The 22,194-nt window shown below is 27.1% G+C and overlaps 3 protein-coding genes across 12 annotated transcripts in view; 1 reads left to right on the forward strand and 2 right to left on the reverse strand.

The window, feature by feature from the left end:
• The window catches only part of LOC127289355 (RNA-binding protein Musashi homolog Rbp6), a 999,297-nt gene that overhangs the window by 746,918 nt on the left and 230,185 nt on the right, over positions 1–22,194 (reverse strand). The gene's annotated exons all lie outside the window — the stretch shown is intronic.
• On the reverse strand, positions 1,623–8,451 carry LOC127289347 (uncharacterized). Of its 2 annotated transcripts, XM_051317224.1 has the most exons (4): positions 7,942–8,451; positions 3,173–6,057; positions 2,814–3,002; positions 1,623–1,997 (listed from the first exon to the last, which is right to left on the reverse strand). In XM_051317224.1, exon 2 carries the CDS (start codon positions 6,053–6,055, stop codon positions 3,530–3,532), a length of 2,526 nt encoding a protein of 841 aa, XP_051173181.1. In that variant the 5' UTR covers positions 6,056–6,057; positions 7,942–8,451; the 3' UTR covers positions 1,623–1,997; positions 2,814–3,002; positions 3,173–3,529. The 2 variants fall into 2 exon arrangements, with proteins under 2 accessions (XP_051173181.1, XP_051173182.1); XM_051317225.1 differs by lacking the exon at positions 7,942–8,451 and having other exon boundaries at positions 3,173–6,096.
• LOC127289364 (uncharacterized) lies at positions 10,908–13,760 on the forward strand. The gene is made up of 3 exons (XM_051317258.1): positions 10,908–11,184; positions 12,544–12,621; positions 13,463–13,760. The coding sequence occupies exons 1-3, from the start codon at positions 11,014–11,016 to the stop codon at positions 13,757–13,759; spliced, it is 546 nt and encodes a 181-aa protein (XP_051173215.1). The 5' UTR covers positions 10,908–11,013; the 3' UTR covers position 13,760.

The following is a 22,194-nucleotide window of genomic DNA, read 5'->3' on the forward strand; positions in this document are numbered from 1 at the left end:
GTCATATATATATATATATATACAATGCGCTCTGTGCACAACGTGTTTTTGCAAGCGACCCACCCGCGATTGCATGCATGCCTGTGTGCCAACGGCTCTCTCTCTCACTCTCTGAAACCCGCAACCCAGCCGCACGGAGAGATTCGCGATATGTACCAATACCAGCTCATCCCATGCCATGTTCAACGATAATTTATACCCTCTGTTATGTACAACCAGCTATTGTAATTTGTGGTCCCGCTTTGACGTCTTTATGAACCGAAGAAATATGTATCTATGCAGTGGAAGATACTAATTTGATCAACTTTCAATTAAAAGTTATTTCAAGCTGCGCGAGAATTACAACTCGTTAACAACGAAAATAAAGGAATATAATATTTATATATATTGTCGAATGACTCTACAGAAAAAGTTAATTGTACTTTACTGCTTAATAAAATCCAAATTCAATTCATGTTAAATATATATGATTTGTCTTTATGCTACAGGAAAAAAAATTTTTTTTTAAAAATTTTTAAGATGTTTCAATCACAGTTACTTTGGGGGTATCAAAAAGCGTTGCAGATCAAATTGATTTAAAAAATAGATCAAAATGATCCAAAATTTGTATTATTTTACTGCAACATATGATGTCAATTGTTTGTTCTGAAACGTCAATGACATAACCATCGTTGAGTTTATGAAAAAATTGCATTTTCTATTTGACGTTTTAGTAAAAAATTGTTAAAGCACTCGACTTTGAATTTAAAAACAAATTTTGTTTATTCAATTCTGTTTTGTGCAACTAAATCTTAATTCTTTGGAATAAGGTTGTATAATCTAACCATAACCGCTTGCTTAGAATTGCTTATACTTGTAAGAAAAATTTCTTTTAAATTAATTTGTTAAAATAAAATAATTTGATTACAATAATTGAATAATTTTCTGCGTTTTTTCTTGTAATTTGGATAATATAATCAAACATTTTCACTTTACCATTAAAGAACATTTTATCAAATTAGAAACTGTGTTGCATTGTAGGTTCCAACATTTTTAGAAAAATCCCCTTCTGAATTTGAAAATAAATTTTTCACATTGATTTACATCGATTTTAATTATTTTTCCTGTATACATTTAGTAAAAGAAGCAGATCTATGATATATTTAAATTTTTTCAAATTGCAAAGAATTTTTTTGCGTGATATAATTTCTGATTATTCTGAATTTAAACTTGAATTTAGGCTTTAATTTAAATTTAATTTAAACTTGAATAAGGCTTGAATTTAAACTCATTTCTTAAAATTCAAAAATAATTTTTAAGAAATAAAAACAAACTTTGAAGCAATAAAGTTGTAATAATAAAGTAATTTATTTGTTTAAATTTTAAATTAAATTAAATTTTAAAAAATATAAAATACAGTAAACAATTTTAATAATAAAATTAATTATAAATAAAATATTATTTAATAAATAATAATAAAGCAATAAAAAAACAATAAACAAGAAAATAAAAAAAATAAAAATTCTATTCAACAATCCTGATTTTGAAAAATTGGTGCTATTTCTTTCGAAATGTTCCTTTTTTAATTGTCTGAATTGTAGGAAATAATTTCTAGATTAATTGTTAAATTTGGTTTTGAAAATTAAATATTTAATATTAGCTTTATGTAAAATTCAACGCATTGATGTTACAATTGTAATTGGTTTTTAAAAATCAAAAACAGTTATCATTGTTGACATTTTGAAACAAGTAAAAGTTAGGTAAAAGTTAAAACAACTGACAATTAGACAATAATGAAAAATAACGGACAATAATATAATAATAAATAAGTGATATGACACAATATTTGATGTTTGCTGTCTCGATATTTGGAACGGATAAAATCTGAGAACAGGTGACAACAAGGTTTTCAATTGATTTGTTCATTGTATGTTCCGGGTCCTCTTACTATTGTAATTGCAATCCATATGTATCAGCTGTTTTAATATTGGCACATTTATTTCCGGAAACAATAAGCCCTGCAATAAAGTAATAATTATATTCTGTAGTGAAAGAAAATTGGAATATTTAAAGTTTTTACATTTTTCCAGTAAGAAATACAAGTATAAAAACTTTGAATGAGTAATTCTTCCTGTAAAGAATATTTTTCGAAATTCTCTAGTGTTTTTTCTGACAAATTTTATATTTATTAGAGTGTTAAATCGAGAAATATTACTTGATTAATAGTCAGTCGAACTATTTTTTAAGTTCTGGAAATTATTTTTATTAAGTAAAATAAAAAGTGTAGCTCTAATGAAAATCTAACAACTTATGGATTTTTAATTTTTAATTAAATATTGAAATTTAGTTTTGAAACTAGATTTTTAAAGAATTTAGCGTTTCTTGGTAATATTCTTAGAACAATAGTGGAAATTTTCTCTTGGAAATATAATTGAATGATGTGCAGATGGAATATTTGAATCATTTAATGTTTAAAACTACTCCAAATAATTTAAAAGATGCAGCATATTCTGACTTAATATGGATAATTTCCTCAAAATTTATAGTTTGCTTTTGAGGAAACTATGCTGAAAGAAACGACGCTGAATCTGTTTTACTTTTTTTTTAAAAACCTGTAAACATTTTTCAATTTATATAACTTATGACTTAAAAATTTTTATAATTTTTTTATCTTAATTTTTATTTCTATCAAAAATTAGAACATTCTTTGGGTTGAAATGTTACTGTTTTACTTCTAGAATACTTTTTAGGAGACAATTATACTTTAAAAGGAGATTGTATACCTATAAACAATAAAAAGTCTCTTTTCATTAATTAATAACATTAATTCATACCTTGGTAATTCTTTGACCATATTTTTTTATGGCAATTCTTGAAAACAAGAAAACATGTTTGCTTGGCGCAGTCATAGCTCATGACATTGTTGAAGTGAATTGAAAGTCATGGAAATCTTTAAAAAACCACAATAATTGAGATTTTCGAAAAAATCTAAGATGTTTTTACTGATGTAGCGATTCATGAGGCTGAAATAAAATTATTTTTGTTAAAATGGAATTAAAAGTATAGTTTACAGTTTTTGGATAAAAACAAGGTAAAATCTTTTATTGTTTAAAGATAATTAGTATTAATATAAAAAACATATTTATCTAAATAAACTTAATTGAACATATTTTCAAATACAAATTATACTGACCTATCATGCTTGAAAGTCTGACGTATTATCTGAGTGATTTAACGAATTCACTGTGATCTTTTCCAATAAGATACACAGAATTATATGATACGATACTGCTTTCGTAAGATTGATGTACAAGAATATTTCGAATAATTGAATTTCAAATAATATCCTTGTGACGTTAAGAAAATTTGTGAAATATAATCCATTGAAAAATGTTTTAGCAGTGGTATTTTATTTGGAGTAATATTATAGAACCTGTAGATTACTCTCTGATAAGGTGATAAATTAGGAATTTAAACTTCTGATGTAAAACATTTTGTTTCAATGTATTACTGTAATCTTCTCGAGAAACAAGCTTGTCACAAAAAATGTTTAAAAGATGACGCCGAAGCATCGTTTGACTATCACAAAGGACTTGTTTTTAAATTTATGACTGTGGAATACTTCATGAGTTTTCAGATCACGAGGTCTTAAAACCTTAAATTTATCTTGGAAAGCGATTTCGTAGGCCATTAAATTCATGTTGAGCTCAATAGTTTTGATGGTTTTGCAAATAAAAATTGGTCCCTCATTGTATCTTAGGATAATCTCTAGTGTCGCAAATTGAGGTTCATTTTCATTGGAGTAGCCAATCGCAAGGAGACATTTTCTTGGAATGTATTTAATTCCGTTCACATTAACCCATGATGCAGTGCAAAGTAGCTCTCCTTCGTGAAATAAATGGGAGAATGGTAAATTATAATTGAGTAACAATTTCTTTGCACCAAATTTCACTTCTTTCGTTAAAGGGTTTTGCAATTCCAGAGCTTGTCTTTGTTGGTATCTAACGGACAAAGTTAACGGGAGATTCTTGTAATTGCGCATGCCTTGGACGATTCTTTTGAAAACCTGATGGTTTGCTTCAGGACGTAAGCACATGAATGTTCCAAGTGGTCCAAAATACAAGATTAATCGGGGATAATGTATCATGAAATGCTGTTTAGGAATTAACGAGTCAGCACCGTACAGATCAGTGAAGGTTTGCAAGTAATCTGCAATCAGGTCGCCCAAAACGTCAACCATTCCTCGACTAATTTCATGTCCAAAGACGATGCAAGTTATTTCAAGCAAGGTCATGTAATTTGCGAAATACGGACAATCTGGTTCAATGAGATCTTGCACAAGAAATGGCAGAATGTGTGCAAGTGTCCACATTTCGACAGCTGATAATTTTATGTTAGCACCTGGAACAAGATGAGAAGCCTTTAAGGGAGGGGGACGTTTGTCCACTTCAGAGTAACCGTAATCAAACGAAGCTATTCTCCTATTGAGTTCGTCAAGTGAAATTTTCTTAAAAATAACATTTTGACATAGTTGTTGCATTGTCCTTGGTAATACACCCAAAATTAGATCGTGGATAATATCAGGAGGCGCTCCTTCAGTAATATGATGAAAAAAAAGATCATTTAAAACACTTCTCCTGTTGATCCCGTATTCAGACATCAATTTTTCTTTCGCTGAACCCTCTGCATTTTCAATCATTGACACTTGTATGTCGTGTTTTTCTCTGGTACGTAGCAAGCTCTCTTCCTCTTCAACCATATTGTGGATTTCGGAAAGGTGGGCAAGACAAAAACGGCATGGGTGTCTTGTTGTGCCAAAAGATTCTTTACAACCGCATACTGCATTTTGCGCAGGATTGTCTCCTATTGTTGCAAAGAGTGAACCAGTAATAATGGTCCCATCAGCGAGTTGGATTCCATTTTCGATTTTTTTAAAATCCTTGACAATATGTTTTAAAATACTATTCAATCCATACAATTTTACGTCTCTAGATCTCACAATTCCTACAAGATAAATGTGCTGTAGAGCAGAGCGATACATTGGGTGTAGATTGAGACTAGATGCATAAATCATCAAAAATTTTTGATTGCCAGACGATTTTGATCCCAACGCATCGCACACATCCACTTCATCCGTGTATAATAAAATACTGTGATGGGAATTATTATGCCTCCAGACTTGATTTTGAAATTTTAATCCATCTCGAAATGAAGTAAGGACATCTTGTTTTGGAATATGATTTTCCAAAATGTAAGAAAAGGTTGGATTTTGAGAAAAATTTCTCAACACTTTCGATAGTGGAACAAAATACATTTCATCTATCTTGATTTTTGTAGGACGGTCTTTGCCGATGTTTGTACTTCCATGTTTTATAAACCGCCTTCCTAGGATACGTTTCTTTGGCATTAGTACCTTAAATTGCTTTTCAAAATATCTTGATCGTTTCTGTTGAGTGTTGAAATCACCAATAAAATTTATATTTTCTACATGTTCTTCAATGTTAAATATTTCCCTAAGTTGTATATTTTCTTGTTCCACCAAAACTCTTTCCACTTGTTGTAAAGAATGTGTTAAAAATTCTTTAACAACATCTTGCATTGATTGGAGAATAATATTTATTTTTTCTTCAGAAATGTTTGTTCTTGTTCTCAGTTGCAATAAAAGTAGTCCTATTGCACGTTGTCTAGGATCCAAATTTTCAGGTTCTTGTTCAACTTCTTCATCGGTATCATCATCACCAGCATCATGATCACCCTGATCATCATCATCAGTTAATTCAACTGCTTCATCCTCTTCGCTACCACTACTTGAATATTCTACATCGCTCTGACTGTTCAAATGTTGCTCATCGTTTATTAAATCTGGGTTTACGTAATCTCTTTGAACATCTTCGATAACATTTTGATCATTGAGATTGTTATTTTGTTCAACAATATTTCTATCTACGTTCTGTAAAGGCACTCTATTTCTATGGGTTCTCGACTTGTGAGATCTTAATGAAGATCTGTTATTGAATGAGGCATTACAATTCATGTAATCGCATTCAAACCTACGATTCATTGGAAGGGCCGCCATTCCTAAAAAAGTAGATCAATGAGTGCATCGGTCATTGCAAAAGTACATTTTAAAAATTTTAAACGACAAGAAATTTTACTTCAAAATATTAAAGCAATATAAAAGTAAAATTCAGCGGTTTGCCTAAAACATTTATGTAAAAATAACTATAGCAGTTTAATACTGTAACTACAATTAATATTTTCAAAATTTTGGTTTTTGAAAGTAAACCTATTTTCAATGACCTATAACTCGAAAAGTTTTGAAATTAGAAAAATATTACCAGGATAAGAAATGTTCAGTTTTTCTTTGACTTTTCAATCATGTAAACTAAAACTAAAATTTGTTGATTTGAAAAAAATAACAATAATTTTTTATAAACAAATTCATTTTTTTTAATTTGGACATGTTTTTTTTAAAATGTTTTTGCTTTATTTCTTACTTGGGAACAATAAAAATAGTTTGCACACTATTTCATAATGGGCCTGATAATACTTATTGTTTAAATAAATTATTTATAAAAAAAATTTTTTATTCTTTCTTTTTTTACATTTTTTTTTAACAAAAAGTTTTTTAATCTCTAGGACTGTTTAATCCACTTATAAAAAAATCAAATTAAAAAACTTTTTGTTAAAAAAAATGTAAAAAAAGAAAGAATAAAAATTTTTTTTTTATAAACAATTTATTTAAACAATAAGTATTATCAGGCCCATTATGAAATAGTGTGCAAACTATTTTTATTGTTCCCAAGTAAGAAATAAAGCAAAAAAATTTTTAAAAAAACATGTACAAATTAAAAAAAAAGTGAATTTGTTTATAAAAAATTATTGTTATTTTTTTCAAATCAACAAATTTTTGTTTTAGTTTATATGATTGAAAAGTCAAAGAAAAACTGAACATTTTTTATCCTGGTAATATTTTTCTAATTTCAAAACTTTTCGAGTTATAGGTCATTGAAAATAGGTCTACTTTCAAAAAACCAAAATTTTGAAAATTCATAACTCGAAAAATTGATCGCCCATAAAAAAATAAAAAAATACGTATTTGTTTTTTTTCTATAAAGAATGAAAAAAAATATGTTTGGCTAAATTTAAAAAGTCGACTGAAATCTGACGTGGAATCGCCCATAGGCTTTAATCTCTGATTAGGAATGAAAATTGATTGATTGATTGAAAATAAAAGCTGTGTTGGAACTAGTCTTTATCCTTATCGAAATATTTTATATTTTTGTAATAAACTTTAATAAGAAATTATTTGAGTAAGTCAAAAAAAGTATATAATTTCTTAAAATTAATTTTCGTAACATTTTTAACGCAACGTTTTATGAAATTAATAAAACAAAAATATAGATTGTGCAGATATTACAAAAGTCATATATTGGAGAGTGTTTACTAATTTAATAATAATTGGATAGCTATTAGGGAACAGTCGATAAATTACACTACAAAGTCAAGTGATTATTTTTCTTTCAAACCTCTGTATAAACCTCTTAAATTAATAAAAGCAAATAACATATATATATATATTAGTTTTTGACTGAATGATTAGCGAATTAAATATAAAATTTAAAAAATTATCCCCGATTAAACGAGTTAATCTACAAAAACGGACATATCATACCCTTATGAAAGATAATTATCAAACGTCTAACTCAAGCTTTTACAATAAAGATGAAAAAATTGTAATTGTAAAATCTTTTAATGTATTTGTTTTCTGCGATGCTACATCTTGACTTATGGAAAATTAATATCATGTCTCTTTCTTAAAATACCACATTAAAGATATTTGATTTTTTACAAAACTCTCCTGATATATATATATGAATAAAATAAACGATAAAATAAATTTTAAAAAAGTGAAAATCTAAATCTTGTTGACTTTGTGAAAAATCTATACAAAAGACTTACCCTTCAGTGTGATGCGGTTATATAAAACACACTTTTGTCACAAAAAATATGAGACATATATTATTCATAACTATAGTAAGTTTGGTTTCGATGTGGTTGATGTCACCTTGTAATATTTTTCTTCACTCGTCACTTAAAATAATGCTAAATTGAGCAAGAAAAACCGATGAAAATGCTTCCAAACTTTCTACACGTACACATGTTGTCATCTGTTTGTTTTGCTTTTCACTTTCATTGCTGCCAACTCTGCCAGTCTTAGCAGACTGCAATAGTTTTGTCAGTTTGCTTTTGAAAATTATATTAAAATCTTAAAATTGAAAGACTATCATAACTAAACTACAGAAAATACATTCATATCAATTAATTATTAATAATCTATAAATTTCAATGAGAATCATTTGTCATTTTAAAAAAATTTTCACAAGTTGTTAAAGTAATTTCTCTTATTAAAAATGGCAGCCAATCAGAATGCTTCTTTAAAATGAAATCTATCTCTGATTGAGAGACAGGTTTATCATCCTGTTTTTCACAAATTTTTATTATTTATTTAACGTATTAAATAAATGCGAGAATTTAAAGATAATACAACTAATATGACTTATGTCAAAATTTTTGTCTTTAAGTTGCCTCCATTTTTTTATAAATATGTTGTCAGGAATTATCTTAAAATAATTCCGGCTTTCTCGTGTTAGGTTAGTTTTTTTGACAATAACAACACGTGCGTACAGTGTTACGTTCTACCAGTGTATGCAAATATCAGTGCAGTACTTCATGTCTCATCTTTTTTTTTAATCAGTTGTTTAATAACATTTTTAAACAAATGAACAGCAAAGGTTGCTATGGAATAAAAGAAAACTGGATTCAGCAGTGTAAAATTCACATCTCGAACATCGCATTTCCAAACAGCGCAGGTAATAATTTTTGAAACTAACTATATTAACAAAATAAACAATTATTTGTGAAATATAAGATTCAATTAAAAAAATTATTTTATTTTTCTATTAACTTGTTGTTTTAATGTAATAGAAATTCATTTTTTTTATTTCGATTTGAATTATTATTAATACTTTAAACGAATTTTCTGCCCATCATTGACGAAATAAGAATATTTAAATATATTTTTGTCGGTGAAATATGTGTATGACACAAAATAATTAAATAATAAACAATTATGTTTTCAGAAATGAATAATTTAGATTGCCATGGGGTTAAGCGAGGTCCTTGCGAATGCAACAACTGTCCTTCATATTGCTACACGAAGGACAATTTATGCTCTTATTGTAACTGTGTTCCTGTAAAACACGCTAAACTTGGTAAAGTTATAGATTATTAGAATGAAATTAATAAAAAATATTTTAAAACTTTTTTATTTTTCAAACTAATATGTCTTTTGTTTTCCTTTTCTAAAAATGTATTACACTTTCTATATTTAATTTAATTTAATTTCTATATTTAAACAAAACAGCTTTATCAGGCCTATTTCAGAACTTTTTGCAAACCGTTCTTTTTATTTCTTGACAAATATACAAATAAAGAAAACAATCCCAAATTGGAAACTGAATTTGTTTAAAAAAAATAAAAAATGAAACATAATATTTTTTAAGCATCCAAAAGTTGAAAGTGAATTAATTTTTTTTTCTTTTAGCAAAATTGTTCTAGATTTATTAGTGTAGAAAATTTTAAAATATGTCAATATAGTAATATGTCTGCGTTTAAAAAACCATAATTTGTCAAATTTATTTCTTTGAAATTTGGGCACCTCTATGTAAAAAGATAAAAAAAGTGTGAACCTTTGTGAAAAAGAAACTATTAAACCAACCAAAAGTTTTGGTTGGTTAAATAAAAATAGTATTTTTATTTAAATTTCATAATATTTATTGTAGATGATCACTTAACTGCGAAGATCAATTTAATTCAATCCGAAAATTCACAGTCAACTTCAACATCCAAGACAAATGAAAATTTTGACACAATTTCGCAGAATATTTTTGCTGACTTTTTATATAAATCAGAAGACGAATACCTGAAGAAAACTGAAAATGTAAAGTCGAAAAATGAGGAAATGAAAACAGGAGGTGAAGAAAAAATGAAAGATGAGGATGTATTAACTACTCCATTTTTCAATTTGCCTCAAGAGATTCAACAGCACTTGGTAAAAATATATTTTCAATTTATATATTTTTTGATAGTATTTAATGTCGCTTATTTAAATATAGTTTTGTAAAATTTATAGAATATTACAAAAAAGCATTTTAGAAATGTTTTGTATAAACACAACAATTTCTGGAATTTATTCCAGAATATTCATTTATTACAAAAGTCAGTTTTTACTAAAAAAAACTTTTCTACTGTTTTGGAACAGTTATGTAAAATTTGTATCTTGAATTTTTTTTTATTTAAAAGCTAGTATTTATTTAGATTAATTTACTGAATATGTAGGATAAATTGGCTCTTCTTATCCCGGATTCTTTCTATGGGAATCGTAAAGATGACGTTACAGCAGGATTGTATTCCAATCCAGAAGAAGTCGAAGACAAAATGAAAAGAAATCCTTTTAACGCATGTGTACGAATTTTAGCAGAAAGAATGATAACAGCTGATTGCACTACAAGAGATGATATTTTGCAAATATCTAAGTTGGCAATTGACAAGTTTATAGGACTGAAAGGAACGTCGAAAGAACCTCACGTAATTATATAACATTTTTAAAAATAATTTAATACCTATTACTTATATAAGGTTTTAAAAACAGTAAAAAAAGGTATTTTTTTAGTCGAGGCAACTGAACTAAGTTAAAAATAGAGAATTTTAAACACTTTATGGAATTTTTAAAACAAAAATTATGTTACATATTTAATTGATCTTTAAAATAAAATTTTATTAATTTATATTCCCTTTTAATATAATGCCTAATTATTTCCACATATGTTTATGATGTTTCATTAGGAGAGGCTACAAATGGGGCTAATAAATTGTCTAAAAAATAGAAAAACTCGATCGAATCCGAATCGAAATAAAGCTGATACATCTAGAGGTAGAAATACTGGTAACGAAAGGGAAAGTACTGATACTATGCCCGACAGCTGCTTAGAAATGGCTGAAGAATATTCTCATATCGAAAGAGATATTTTTCGATTGAAAAAATTACTCACAGACACACGTGAGACACGAAAAAGAGATTCGCGAACTTTAACTGCCCAGGATTTGCTAAATAAATACCCAGCCTTACATGATCAAAACTTGGTAAGTGCAAACATTATCCTTTAAAATAATATTCAGATATTTGATACTATATTATTTTCCTTTTAAGCAATGTATTCAGCGACCCTTGAAAACTCTGAAAACCTGGATTTTTTCTTGAATATTGTTTTTAGATAGAAAACTTAAAAACACGTTGAATTGCATAAAAAAATCTTTGAATTCTTTAAATACAGTGATATTGTATCATTTATCACGATTTTTTAAATGCAACTTTTTAGTCGAATGATCGTTTAAAATTAAAATTTAAGAACTTCAATTAAAATTCTTTAAAAGTAAAATTAAATTTTTCATTTAATTTTTTTTAAATTTAATTCCTGAGTTTCGAAAATGTATAATAACAATTTTTTAATAGTCAAATATTTTTAAAACATCACTAACATTATGAAATTATTTATTGAACAAAGACTTTAAGAAACAAATTATATAAGATCTAAATTTTTAAAGATTATCAATATTGAACATTATACAAATTTTGGAATGTGTGAAAATGTTTTTAATAATTAAAAAAAGCGTAAAATAGTATTGAAAGTAAATAAATTTTTGATTTTAAAAGTAATAGCATTTTTGAAGAATTTTAATTGTAAAATTTCCAAATAATTTAATCTTTCACAATACATAATTTAAAAATTTTTGAAAAACCTTTTTGAAAGTTGCTGGATACAGTTTGTGATTAATTAAATATTATTTTCTTTACAGTTTAATGACTATTAAAGACATAATTTTTAAATTTATTAGTACTTCAATGCAATAATTTACTTTAGGCAAAATATAAAAATTTCCTTTTTCATAATCAAAATTTTTAGCACAAAAACATTCCTTTTATTTTATGTCTTGTGACAAATCGCTAAACTTTAGATTATTATTATCATAAACACCACTGTTTTTTGATTTTTTGGACAATAATTCTTTTTTACGCAGTTTGCAAAAATCAATTTTAATATTTTATGGTTTATAGTAGAATTGTCAAGAAAAATGATTTTAAAAACTTTGGTAAATTCTTATAAAGTAACGGTTAATATTTGCTATAGGTTTTGATTTTGATTATAAATGATGCAAAAATTTGAATAAAAAAGTTAACATTTAAAGTCACATGTACGTAGATTTTAAATTTCATTTAAAAAATTATATTTTTATTTAATACAAAAATTACTAAAGTTTTTAAATAAAGTGTGTTAAATTAAATTTTAAATTAAGTTTTTATTTTTTATATTTCATTATTATTTTTACATTTATATTATTTTTTTATATATTAATAATTTTTGCGATTGCAGTCATAATTTAATTTTAATGTTTGTTTTATGATTTAGAAGAATTCTTTTTAATTCACAAATTTTTTAATAGTTTCTTTGGGAATTTGAAAAATTGGTTGACATGCCAATTAAGGAAATGAGATCAAATTTGAAAATCAACGCTTCGAAGGTAATTAATATTTTAATAACCAAAATTAAAGAACAAGATACTGAAAATGATGATAAAATCGTGATTCACCTTTTAAAATACCTGCCCGAATTGTTCAATTGCAAAAGTGTAAAGGAGATCCACAAGCCTATCATAGAATTGGAATTAAGGGTACTTGAATCTAAAATTTTTTTGAAGTGACTAGTAAAATTGTAGGCTAGTACAGCTTTGTTCATAGCTTTGTGTCTTAAACGAATATAAAATGAAGGAAAAATATCTATTGGCATTACAAAATTTTTTAAAACTTATGAGCAAAAAGCGATTGGTCTTAATTAATGTGACATATAGTACTCCCACTTTTAGTGTCTTTATGAGACTTTTACCTTTCATTTAAAAAAATATATATATTTGATTGCAACGCTTTGTTTTTGAAATATCGAATAGTAAATGTAAAAGTAAAAAGGTACAAATATACTAAAATTAATTAAAAATATCATTTTTAACTCTTGGTAACACAAACATGTTATTTAATATTTATTAAATAACATTTATTATTTATTATTTATTTATTTATTTAATAAACTTTAATTCATTTTTGCCATTTATTTCTCATAAAGTAAAAACGAAATAAACTTTTAAATATTCCATGTTTTATATGGATTTTTGATACGATCCGATTTTATCTGGATATAAAAGAAAAGCAAAATTATGTACTTTAATTTATTCTAAATTGTAATATAAGTTGTTCAAAAACTTTTTTCTCCATAATCATATGCATTTTTTAATAAATAAAATGTCAACAAAGAATTCTCAGGGTGTTGATTGTTCATTGTATTTTTCTAATAATTTTCTTTTTTTTTAGGAAACAGTGCCAGCAAGTAACAAAGCACCAACCTTAATTTCAGTCGATGAGCATTGTGAAATGCTTAAGTGCTATGTGGATTCTGAGCCTCTACACTGTGCGAAACCTTTAGAAGCTCTATTGCTTCTTATTGCTTCGTACTACATTTTTAACATAAACTACGAAAAGAAACACAATCTGCAATTTTTATTTTTAGAAAGAATAATTTTTGGAGAAAAATTTCGCCGAATTTCTCCTATAAATTCGAAGTATTTATCACTTTTAAACCTTCAAGACAGAGCAAAATTGGGCTTTTAAATTTATAAAATTCTTTGATATATTTGGTTGAGTTACGATTTCGTTAAGTTGATAAAAGTTAATTTAATCTTAAATTTTTTTCGAAAATTTAAAATAATTTCTTTAAAAGAACAAATTTATAAAATGAATTGCAATAAAATTGTAATAAAAGAATTACAACATTGATTATATATTTATGATTTGAAAAATACTGCTTTATTTTTAAGAGTAAGTATTGTAACAACTTTCTAGTGGAATATGTAATAAAAAATTATTCTAAATTTTTAATGAAAACTTTACATTAAATTTTTCTTTACGATGACTAAGGTAAAAACATCAATACCTTTGTTTTAAGGAGTATTTTATTTAATATGATTTTCTTAATACACTAATTCATTGTAATAAAAATTTAAATTTCTTTCCAAGTGTATTATTTCATAAAAGTAAATTCGATCAATGGGAAGGTAAAAAACATAACACCGTGTTTATGTCATACAAAAAAATCGGACAAGTGCGAGTTACACTCGCACTGAAATCGAGGGTTCCGTACTCGAAGCGAACTTATTTGGTATATAAACAAATGTTTAAAAAATATGTGTTGTATGACAAATAATATAAGTGATACAAAAAGGAACAATTTTGTAAAATTCAAGAAAATTGTTCCTCTTCGTATCACTTATATTATTTGTCATACAACACATATTTTTTAAACATTTGTTTTTATACCAAATAAGTTCGCTTCGAGTACGGAACCCTCGATTTCAGTGCGAGTGTAACTCGCACTTGTCCGATTTTATTTTTTAAAAAATATTTTACTAAAAAAATATAAGAAACATAATTTTATTTCAACTCGCAATATTTTTATTGTATTTACATTTTAAAAATATATTGAATATTAAATTTTATCTTTCTAAGTCAAGGAAAAATCGAAAGTTATCTAAAAAATAAAATTTGTTTATTAATTCCAGAAAAATCAACTCCAATCATCCTCGCTATATTTTTTTTATAATCTACACGTAAAAATACGTCAAAATATATAAATTTGAATCACTGTAGAAAAACTTTTTTCGTTTTTTGCGGAAAAATACATTTTTTTCTGAAATTTATCATTTTTCTTCAAAAATTTGATAAAAATTGATCATCAACTCCAATCGCGCTTACATTTTTTCCCTGTATTTTTCACGCAAAAATTGTGTTTTACAGCAAGTATGAACAGTCTAGATTGAATATTGTGTGCGCTAGGGAGAATAAATCATTTTTTTCGAAATTTTTGATTTTTCCTTGACAACGCTATGTAAATTAATCCGAATCAAGTTCGCTATAATTTTCCTGTAATTTTCACGTAAAAATACGTAAGTGTGTCAAATTTGAGCTCTTTATGTCAAAAGATGTGGCCGCTAGGGGGGGGGGGACATACTCATTTTTAGGTATTTATCGTAAAAATTCATGGTTTTTCCTTGACAACGCTATGATAATCAACTCCAATCATGCTCGCTATATTTTTTTTGTAATCTACACGTAAAAATACGTTAAAATATATAAATTTAATTTCCTTTAAATAAAATTTTGTTCGTTTTTGGTGGAAAAATACATTTTTTTCCTAAAATTGTCATTTTTTCTTGAAAAACTTGATAAAAAGTTAATCATCAACTCTAATCGTGACCGCTTTTTTTCCCCTGTATTTTTCCCGTAAAAATACATTTGTATACTAAATATGATCTGTCTGGGTTGAATATTGTGTGCGCTAGGGAGAATAAATTATTTTTTTCGAAATTTTTGATTTTTCCTTGACAACGCTATGTAAATTGATCCGAATCAAGTTCGCTATAATTTTCCTGTAATTTTCACGTAAAAATACGTAAGTGTGTCAAATTTGAGCTCTTTATGTCAAAAGATGTGGCCGCTAGGGGGGGGGTACATAGTCATTTTTAGGCATTTTTCGTAAAAATTCATAGTTTTTCCTTGACAACGCTATGTTAATCAATTCCAATCAAGTTCGCTATAATTTTCCTGTAATCTACACGCGAAAATACATATGTGTACTAATTTTCAGCCCTCCAGATAAATTTATGTGGCCGCTAGGGGGGGGGGGGTACACGATTTCAAAAAAACCGATATTAATAGGGTTCCGAACCGAGTACGGAACCCTAAAAACTAATTCATTATACTTGTCAAAATGTTTTCACTTTCATTAGATATACTTTTAAAAAATACAAATTAATGAAAAATAATAACAAGTTATTTTAATTAATCTCAAAATATTACTTAATATCCAGGAATTCTTTGTCAAACTAATGTGGAACAATTTATTATGAAATAAATATTATAAATAAATATATTATTATAAAAATAAAATTAACGACATGTATAAAATTTTACATAAAAGCAAATCAAATTTAATGCTTTCTTTACGCACAAGCAAATTTTTTTCTTACCTCAACGAGAAAACAAAAATGTTCATAAAATGATCTTCTTTATAACTTTAACATAAAGGACACCTTTTTTGTTTGCTTACCAGCTTAAGTGTTATAATCAATTTTTTAATTTAGTCATTGTTGAAAAAAACTTTTGTTATTAACAAGCATAATTAATTTAATAAGAAAAGCAAAACATTATTTTCTGTGCCAATCAAACCAATTTTCCGAATCAAATTATTTTATTAAAAAAAATTAATTGGAATAAAATTTTTGTTTCAAGCACCAGGAATTCTAACCAAACGGTTATGGTTAGAATATCAATCCTTACTGATCCAATGAACCAAAAACCAATTGATTAAACAAAATTTTTTTTTAAATTCATAGTCGAGTGCTTTAACAATTTTTTACTAAAACTTCAAATAGAAAATGCAATTTTTTCATAAACTCAACGATGGTTATGTCATTGACGTTTCAGAACAAACAATTGACATCAAATGTTGCAGTAAAATAATACAAATTTTGGATCATTTTGATCTATTTTTTAAATCAATTTGATCTGCAACGCTTTTTGATACCCCCAAAGTAACTGTGAACAAAAAGGAAATATAAAAATGTAATATATCTCGTTGCAGATATTCTTGATGACATTCGATCTATACATATATATATATATATATATATATATATATATATATATATATATGAGAGCATGAACATTTTGCAAAAGGCACACGTCTTCTTTTTATTCTTTTGCACTTTTATATATGTGGAAGAGGAAAAACTTTTGTTTTCTTCCATTTGTGAGAGCGCCTTTTTTATTTTTCTATATATATATATATATATATACACTGTAAGAGAGCAAAAAGGGAAAAGAGAAACCGGCTTATTATGTAATTGACGAGGATGTAGGGTAAATGTGCATTTGAGCCAATTGGCGAGCAAGTGTGTGTGTGTGTGTGTATATACATATATGTGTATGCGTAAAACGAGTACAAGAGCAAAAGTATGCGCGTGTATATCGCTTGGACGCAATAGCGTCAACGTGCGACCACGTGTGCTACTATTGCCTCTCGCAGTCGTTGCACAACCTTGGCCGCAAGGTTGACCGACGTACAAATTGCGAACGAATGAGTGAAACAGTGTATAGAGGAAGCAGGAGAAAACGAGACACAAATATTGTCGGCGCAACTGTCCTCTGATACAAAATGCCTGTCTAAACTATATACGAGATGGTGACATTTTCCTATATACAAAGAATAATTAACTTTTCATTTTTCAATCACAAAAATGCATTTTTTCAGAAAACAATTCGTTTTCTTTTTTGGTATTTTAATAAATTTGGTAATTTGACATTTTTATCAAATTTCTTAGTTCTATATAAAAATCTTTCTCATAGGGAATTGACGGAATAACGAAAAATCACAAAATTCGCATAATCTGTTATTTTCATTTGAAGTAATTCTGTAGGTAATTTGGAAAAGGCAAAAACTAAATTTTTAAATTTTGACATACATGTGATTAATGACTGCTATAATAAAGGATTTATTTTAATAATATTTATGTTTAAAGTTTTTCTAAAATTTCTACTACGCATTATTATTGAAAATATTTTTTTGCATAAGAGTCTAAGGGATACAAGTTTAATCTCAAAAACTCAATTCTATTTTTTTTAAATCTTTACACTAAATATACCTTTAAAACTGAGGAAAATAAATAAATGTCGATTTAGTATATGATTGACTTGATTGAAATGAATGAATCAAGTTGAATCATCTCTAAATCCATATTGTATAAGAAACTCCAAAAAGCTATATATATATATATATATATATATAAACAGTTTGCAAGCAATAGAATCTTGAATGCAGCAATTCATCCGCTTGAATGCAATAACGTTAAGCATGACTATAAATGAGACAAGGTCCATTGTGTTCCAATGCGATAATCATTTATATACAGTGCAAAAAAAGCAATAAAACTTTTAATCTTAATTTTAAATTTCTTAATTTTAAAAATGATAGGCATAAAAATTGTAAAATCGAGAGATGAGAATTTTATGAAAAAGATATATATATATAATTTTATATAAATATGTATAAAATTTTAATTTATATCAAAAATTTTATATATTCGTAATACAAAATATTTTATGTAAAATTTTCCTGATATAACAAAATGAACAATTTTGACAGATTAAAATTATTGAGTATGATGCAATATAATACATTTCAAAGCTGTTATATTTCAGCACGAATAATTAATTTAATCCATATGTTAAACTCTGTAAATTTATCAACGCAAACAATTATCAAAAATATTATTCAATAAAATAAACCGGGAGGTTGATTATGTAATTTTATTTTTACTAATTCTAATTTTCTATCTCATTGTCATTAACAGTTCCATTGATTCTAATTTTCAATTTCACTTCTATTGATTTTAATTTTCACACTCTTTTTCACTTTCGCTTTCATTTATTTTAATTTTCATTCTCACTGATTCTAATTTTCACTCTAAATTTCATTTTTACTTTCACTGATTTCAAATCAATGGAAGTAGAATTGAAAATGAAGGCAAAAATTGAAATCAGTGGAAGTAAAAATGGAATTACTTAATCCAATTCATAAATGAACCTTCTGTATTTAACTGTTTAATTAATACATCAAAATTATAATGCAAATAGTTAAAAAAAAATTTCCTTTTAGTGGTGTAAATATCTAAGAAAAACAAAAATAAAATCTTACAAAACACTTAAATATTAAAACTTGCATTAAAAATAACAGAAAATTTTAATAAATCACTGAGATTCTATATGAATTATTAGTTGTATAAGTAAAATTTCCAATTTGTTGATTCAGATGTCTAGTTGAATTGAGTTATGGATTTCGAAATAAAATGAACGAGCGGTCTCGCATTTCTCGTTCGCGGTGGGAGGTTATTGACTATATATATATACTTTACTTTGATCGGTCAGCTAACACCTTCGAGCGATTTCAACAACACGAACAAGATATTTTTTCATAGACCTGTTTTCTTGTCTGTAATAATGTAACTAGCAATAACGATAAAGATATCATTGAACGATAATATAAGTTTACGAACAAAGCGCCGTACGTAGTATTTAAATCATAGCTTTTAAAAGTTGCAAATTCAAGAAAAAAAGTTAAGCGATAATGTAAAACAGTTCAAGTGTCACTTTCAATTTTTTTCTCTTTCAAAGCTAATGTCTCCATAAACATTAAGGAAAACGAGTTTTTTCCATCATAAATTTACTCTAAAATTGTTTCTTAAATATTATTTTGTATCCATTTTTATGGAAAAATACGTATAATTGTAGTATCCTTTATTGAAAATATCTTCCTATATTACAAAAAGATATCGCCGCCGCCGCTGTTTTAAGAATTCTTGACCTTCAGGTTAGGTTAGGTCAGGTAAGGTTAGGTTAGTTTATATCAGGTTAGATTATACCCTCAAAATTATGTCAAATATCGCGGGTCAAAAGGTGAACATAACCTTAAAATTAGGTCAAATATCGCAGGTCAAGAGGCGAACATAACCTCAAAATTAGATAAAATATGAAGCTCCCCCCTCCCCTACAAGACCTACGACCCATAGAGGTCATAGGTCAAGAGGTTAACATAACCTCAAATTATGATGCTCCCTTACCCCCCTCTCCCGCAAGTCAGTAGCCATAGGTCAAGAGGCAAACATAACCTCAAAATATAATGTTCGAGAGGTCGAGTGTCAAACATAACCTTAAAATCAGGCCAAATATCACAGGTGAAGAGGCGAACATAACTTCAAAAATTGGGTCACATGTCAAGAGGCAAACATAACCTCAAAATATAATGTTCGAGAGGTCGAGTGTCAAACATAACCTTAAAATCAGGCCAAATATCACAGGTGAAGAGGCGAACATAACTTCAAAAATTAGGTCACAGGTCAAGAGGCAAACATAACCTCAAAATGAGGTTAAAATGAGGTCAAATATGTCAGGTTAAAAGGCGAACATAACCTAAATTAAGTCAATCTAAATTAAGTCATTTAATAAATTAAACAACATAACATAAATTAAGTCAAATATCATAATTCATGATACGAACATAACAGAAAAAATAAAGTCCAGAGGCGAACATAACAGGGAGTAAAATAACATTCTTAGGTCAATGATTTTGACCTTCTCAAGTGTAAAGGTAATGTACAATTAATTAAATAAATGAAAGATAGGGGGGTTGGCGCGCAGTGGGGCGGAGCCCTCCTCTAGTATATTATAAATATACAATAGTGCTTACTTTTTGTATTAATCATGGATTAGTATAAGGAGACCGAACGACGTACATTGAAAGTGGACTAAATTTTGGTAACCACTTAGTGTCATGAAAATACGTAATGGAACACAAAGCCCTCTCGTGGGAAGTATGTAAACAGTGGAAAAAATTAGAAGTACGTTGAACATAACCCAAAAATACATTGCTCATTATTTTTAAAACTTTTACAATGGCTGACTGTCCAGCTGAGTTTAACACAATCAGTGGCGCTAGTGTTCCATTACGTATTTTCATGACACTAAGCGGTTACAAAAATTTGGTCCACTTTTAACGCAGATTTAACATGGTCGTTCGGTCTTCTTATACTACTCCATGGTATTAATTTTATCAATTTTTTTTTTCAAAAATATTTTATTGATTTTTCAGAAACCTACCCGAGGCGAAATTTAAGCCCTAATTTACAAGGAGTAAAGTAGGGTTAAACAGACCCTCTTTAGCTTCCTCAACTAGTCGCAAATTTCCCTTTCTTCCACGTTTGGATTCAAAGTAGGGTATAAAAATTGATTAAAATATTGAAAATTTTGAAATTGCTCTAATTCTATTAATTTTTTGAAAACGCTTCAAAATATGTTAATTCCAGTTTTTAAAGGGTAATTAAAGAAATATTGTGTGAAGAAAAAATTAATTTTGCTTTAATCAAAATAATTAAAAGAGTTTTTTTTTGCATGTTTTTGTACTTTTTTAATCGAACTAGACCCTCTTTAGCTTCCTCAACTAGTCGCAAATTTACCTTTCTTCCACGTTTGGATTCAAAGGAGGGCCTACGGGAGTCTACAAGATCGTAAAGAGGGCCTATTTAGGTTCTAAGGGAAGCTAAAGAGGATTCAAATTTCGCCTCGGGTAGTTATATTTTTTTGCTATTACGATACTTTTATATAATTTCAAAAATAGTGGTAGAATGAACTATGTTTTCAATAAAGAAGCTGTATAAATAGAACAAGGATTTCGACTGTGAAAGAAAATGTTTGCGCTACTCTCTAAATCTGAATTAGTCACTTTTGACTATATAATTCAACTGAGCTAATTTGTCTATTAAATAAATTAGTAATTAGTCACCGTTTTGATTGATTTTTAGTTTAAAATGACTAATTTTTTTTTATATCAAAAGTCGTTAAGGCCTAATTTTTTAAAAAATAGATACTTTCCGAAATGATTCACAGAAAAAACCTGAATTCAAATTGAGTATAGATTCTATACTCAATTTGATTCGCAACAAAAATGAAACTGGTTGTTTCATTTCGAGTTCTAAGGTAAAAGTATCAAAATGAAACAGGCAAGTTTCATTTTGAGAAAAAGAAAAATGGAAAAATATTGTGAAATAACGAATAATTTTGCACAAAAACATGAAATATAATAATTACAAAGAAGTAAATAACACGCTAGACTTAATATATTTGATTAAAAATTGCTTGTAATCGCGTAATAAAATAATAAAGGAAATATGTTTTTAGGTTAGAAAAATGAAAACATGTGTTTTGACAACAGGAACGGTACTGCCAACTTAAATAATAGCGGTAAATTTAAAAACTTATGAAATTAATTATTATCTACGTAAATAATAATAAATAATTTTTATTTAAAAACTTCTAAATATTCGTACTGGTCAAAATAATCTTTCTGGTGTTGTTGAAATATTAGAAACAATAATTGAAATACAAAATTACTCTGCTTATGATGCCAACTTAGAAATCTGAAATTCCAGCCAATATCA

The sequence above is a fragment of the Leptopilina boulardi genome, unplaced genomic scaffold (genome assembly GCF_019393585.1).
Source record: "Leptopilina boulardi isolate dan_hultmark-lab unplaced genomic scaffold, ZJU_Lbou_2.1 LbouV2_408, whole genome shotgun sequence".
Lineage (NCBI taxonomy): Eukaryota > Metazoa > Arthropoda > Insecta > Hymenoptera > Figitidae > Leptopilina > Leptopilina boulardi.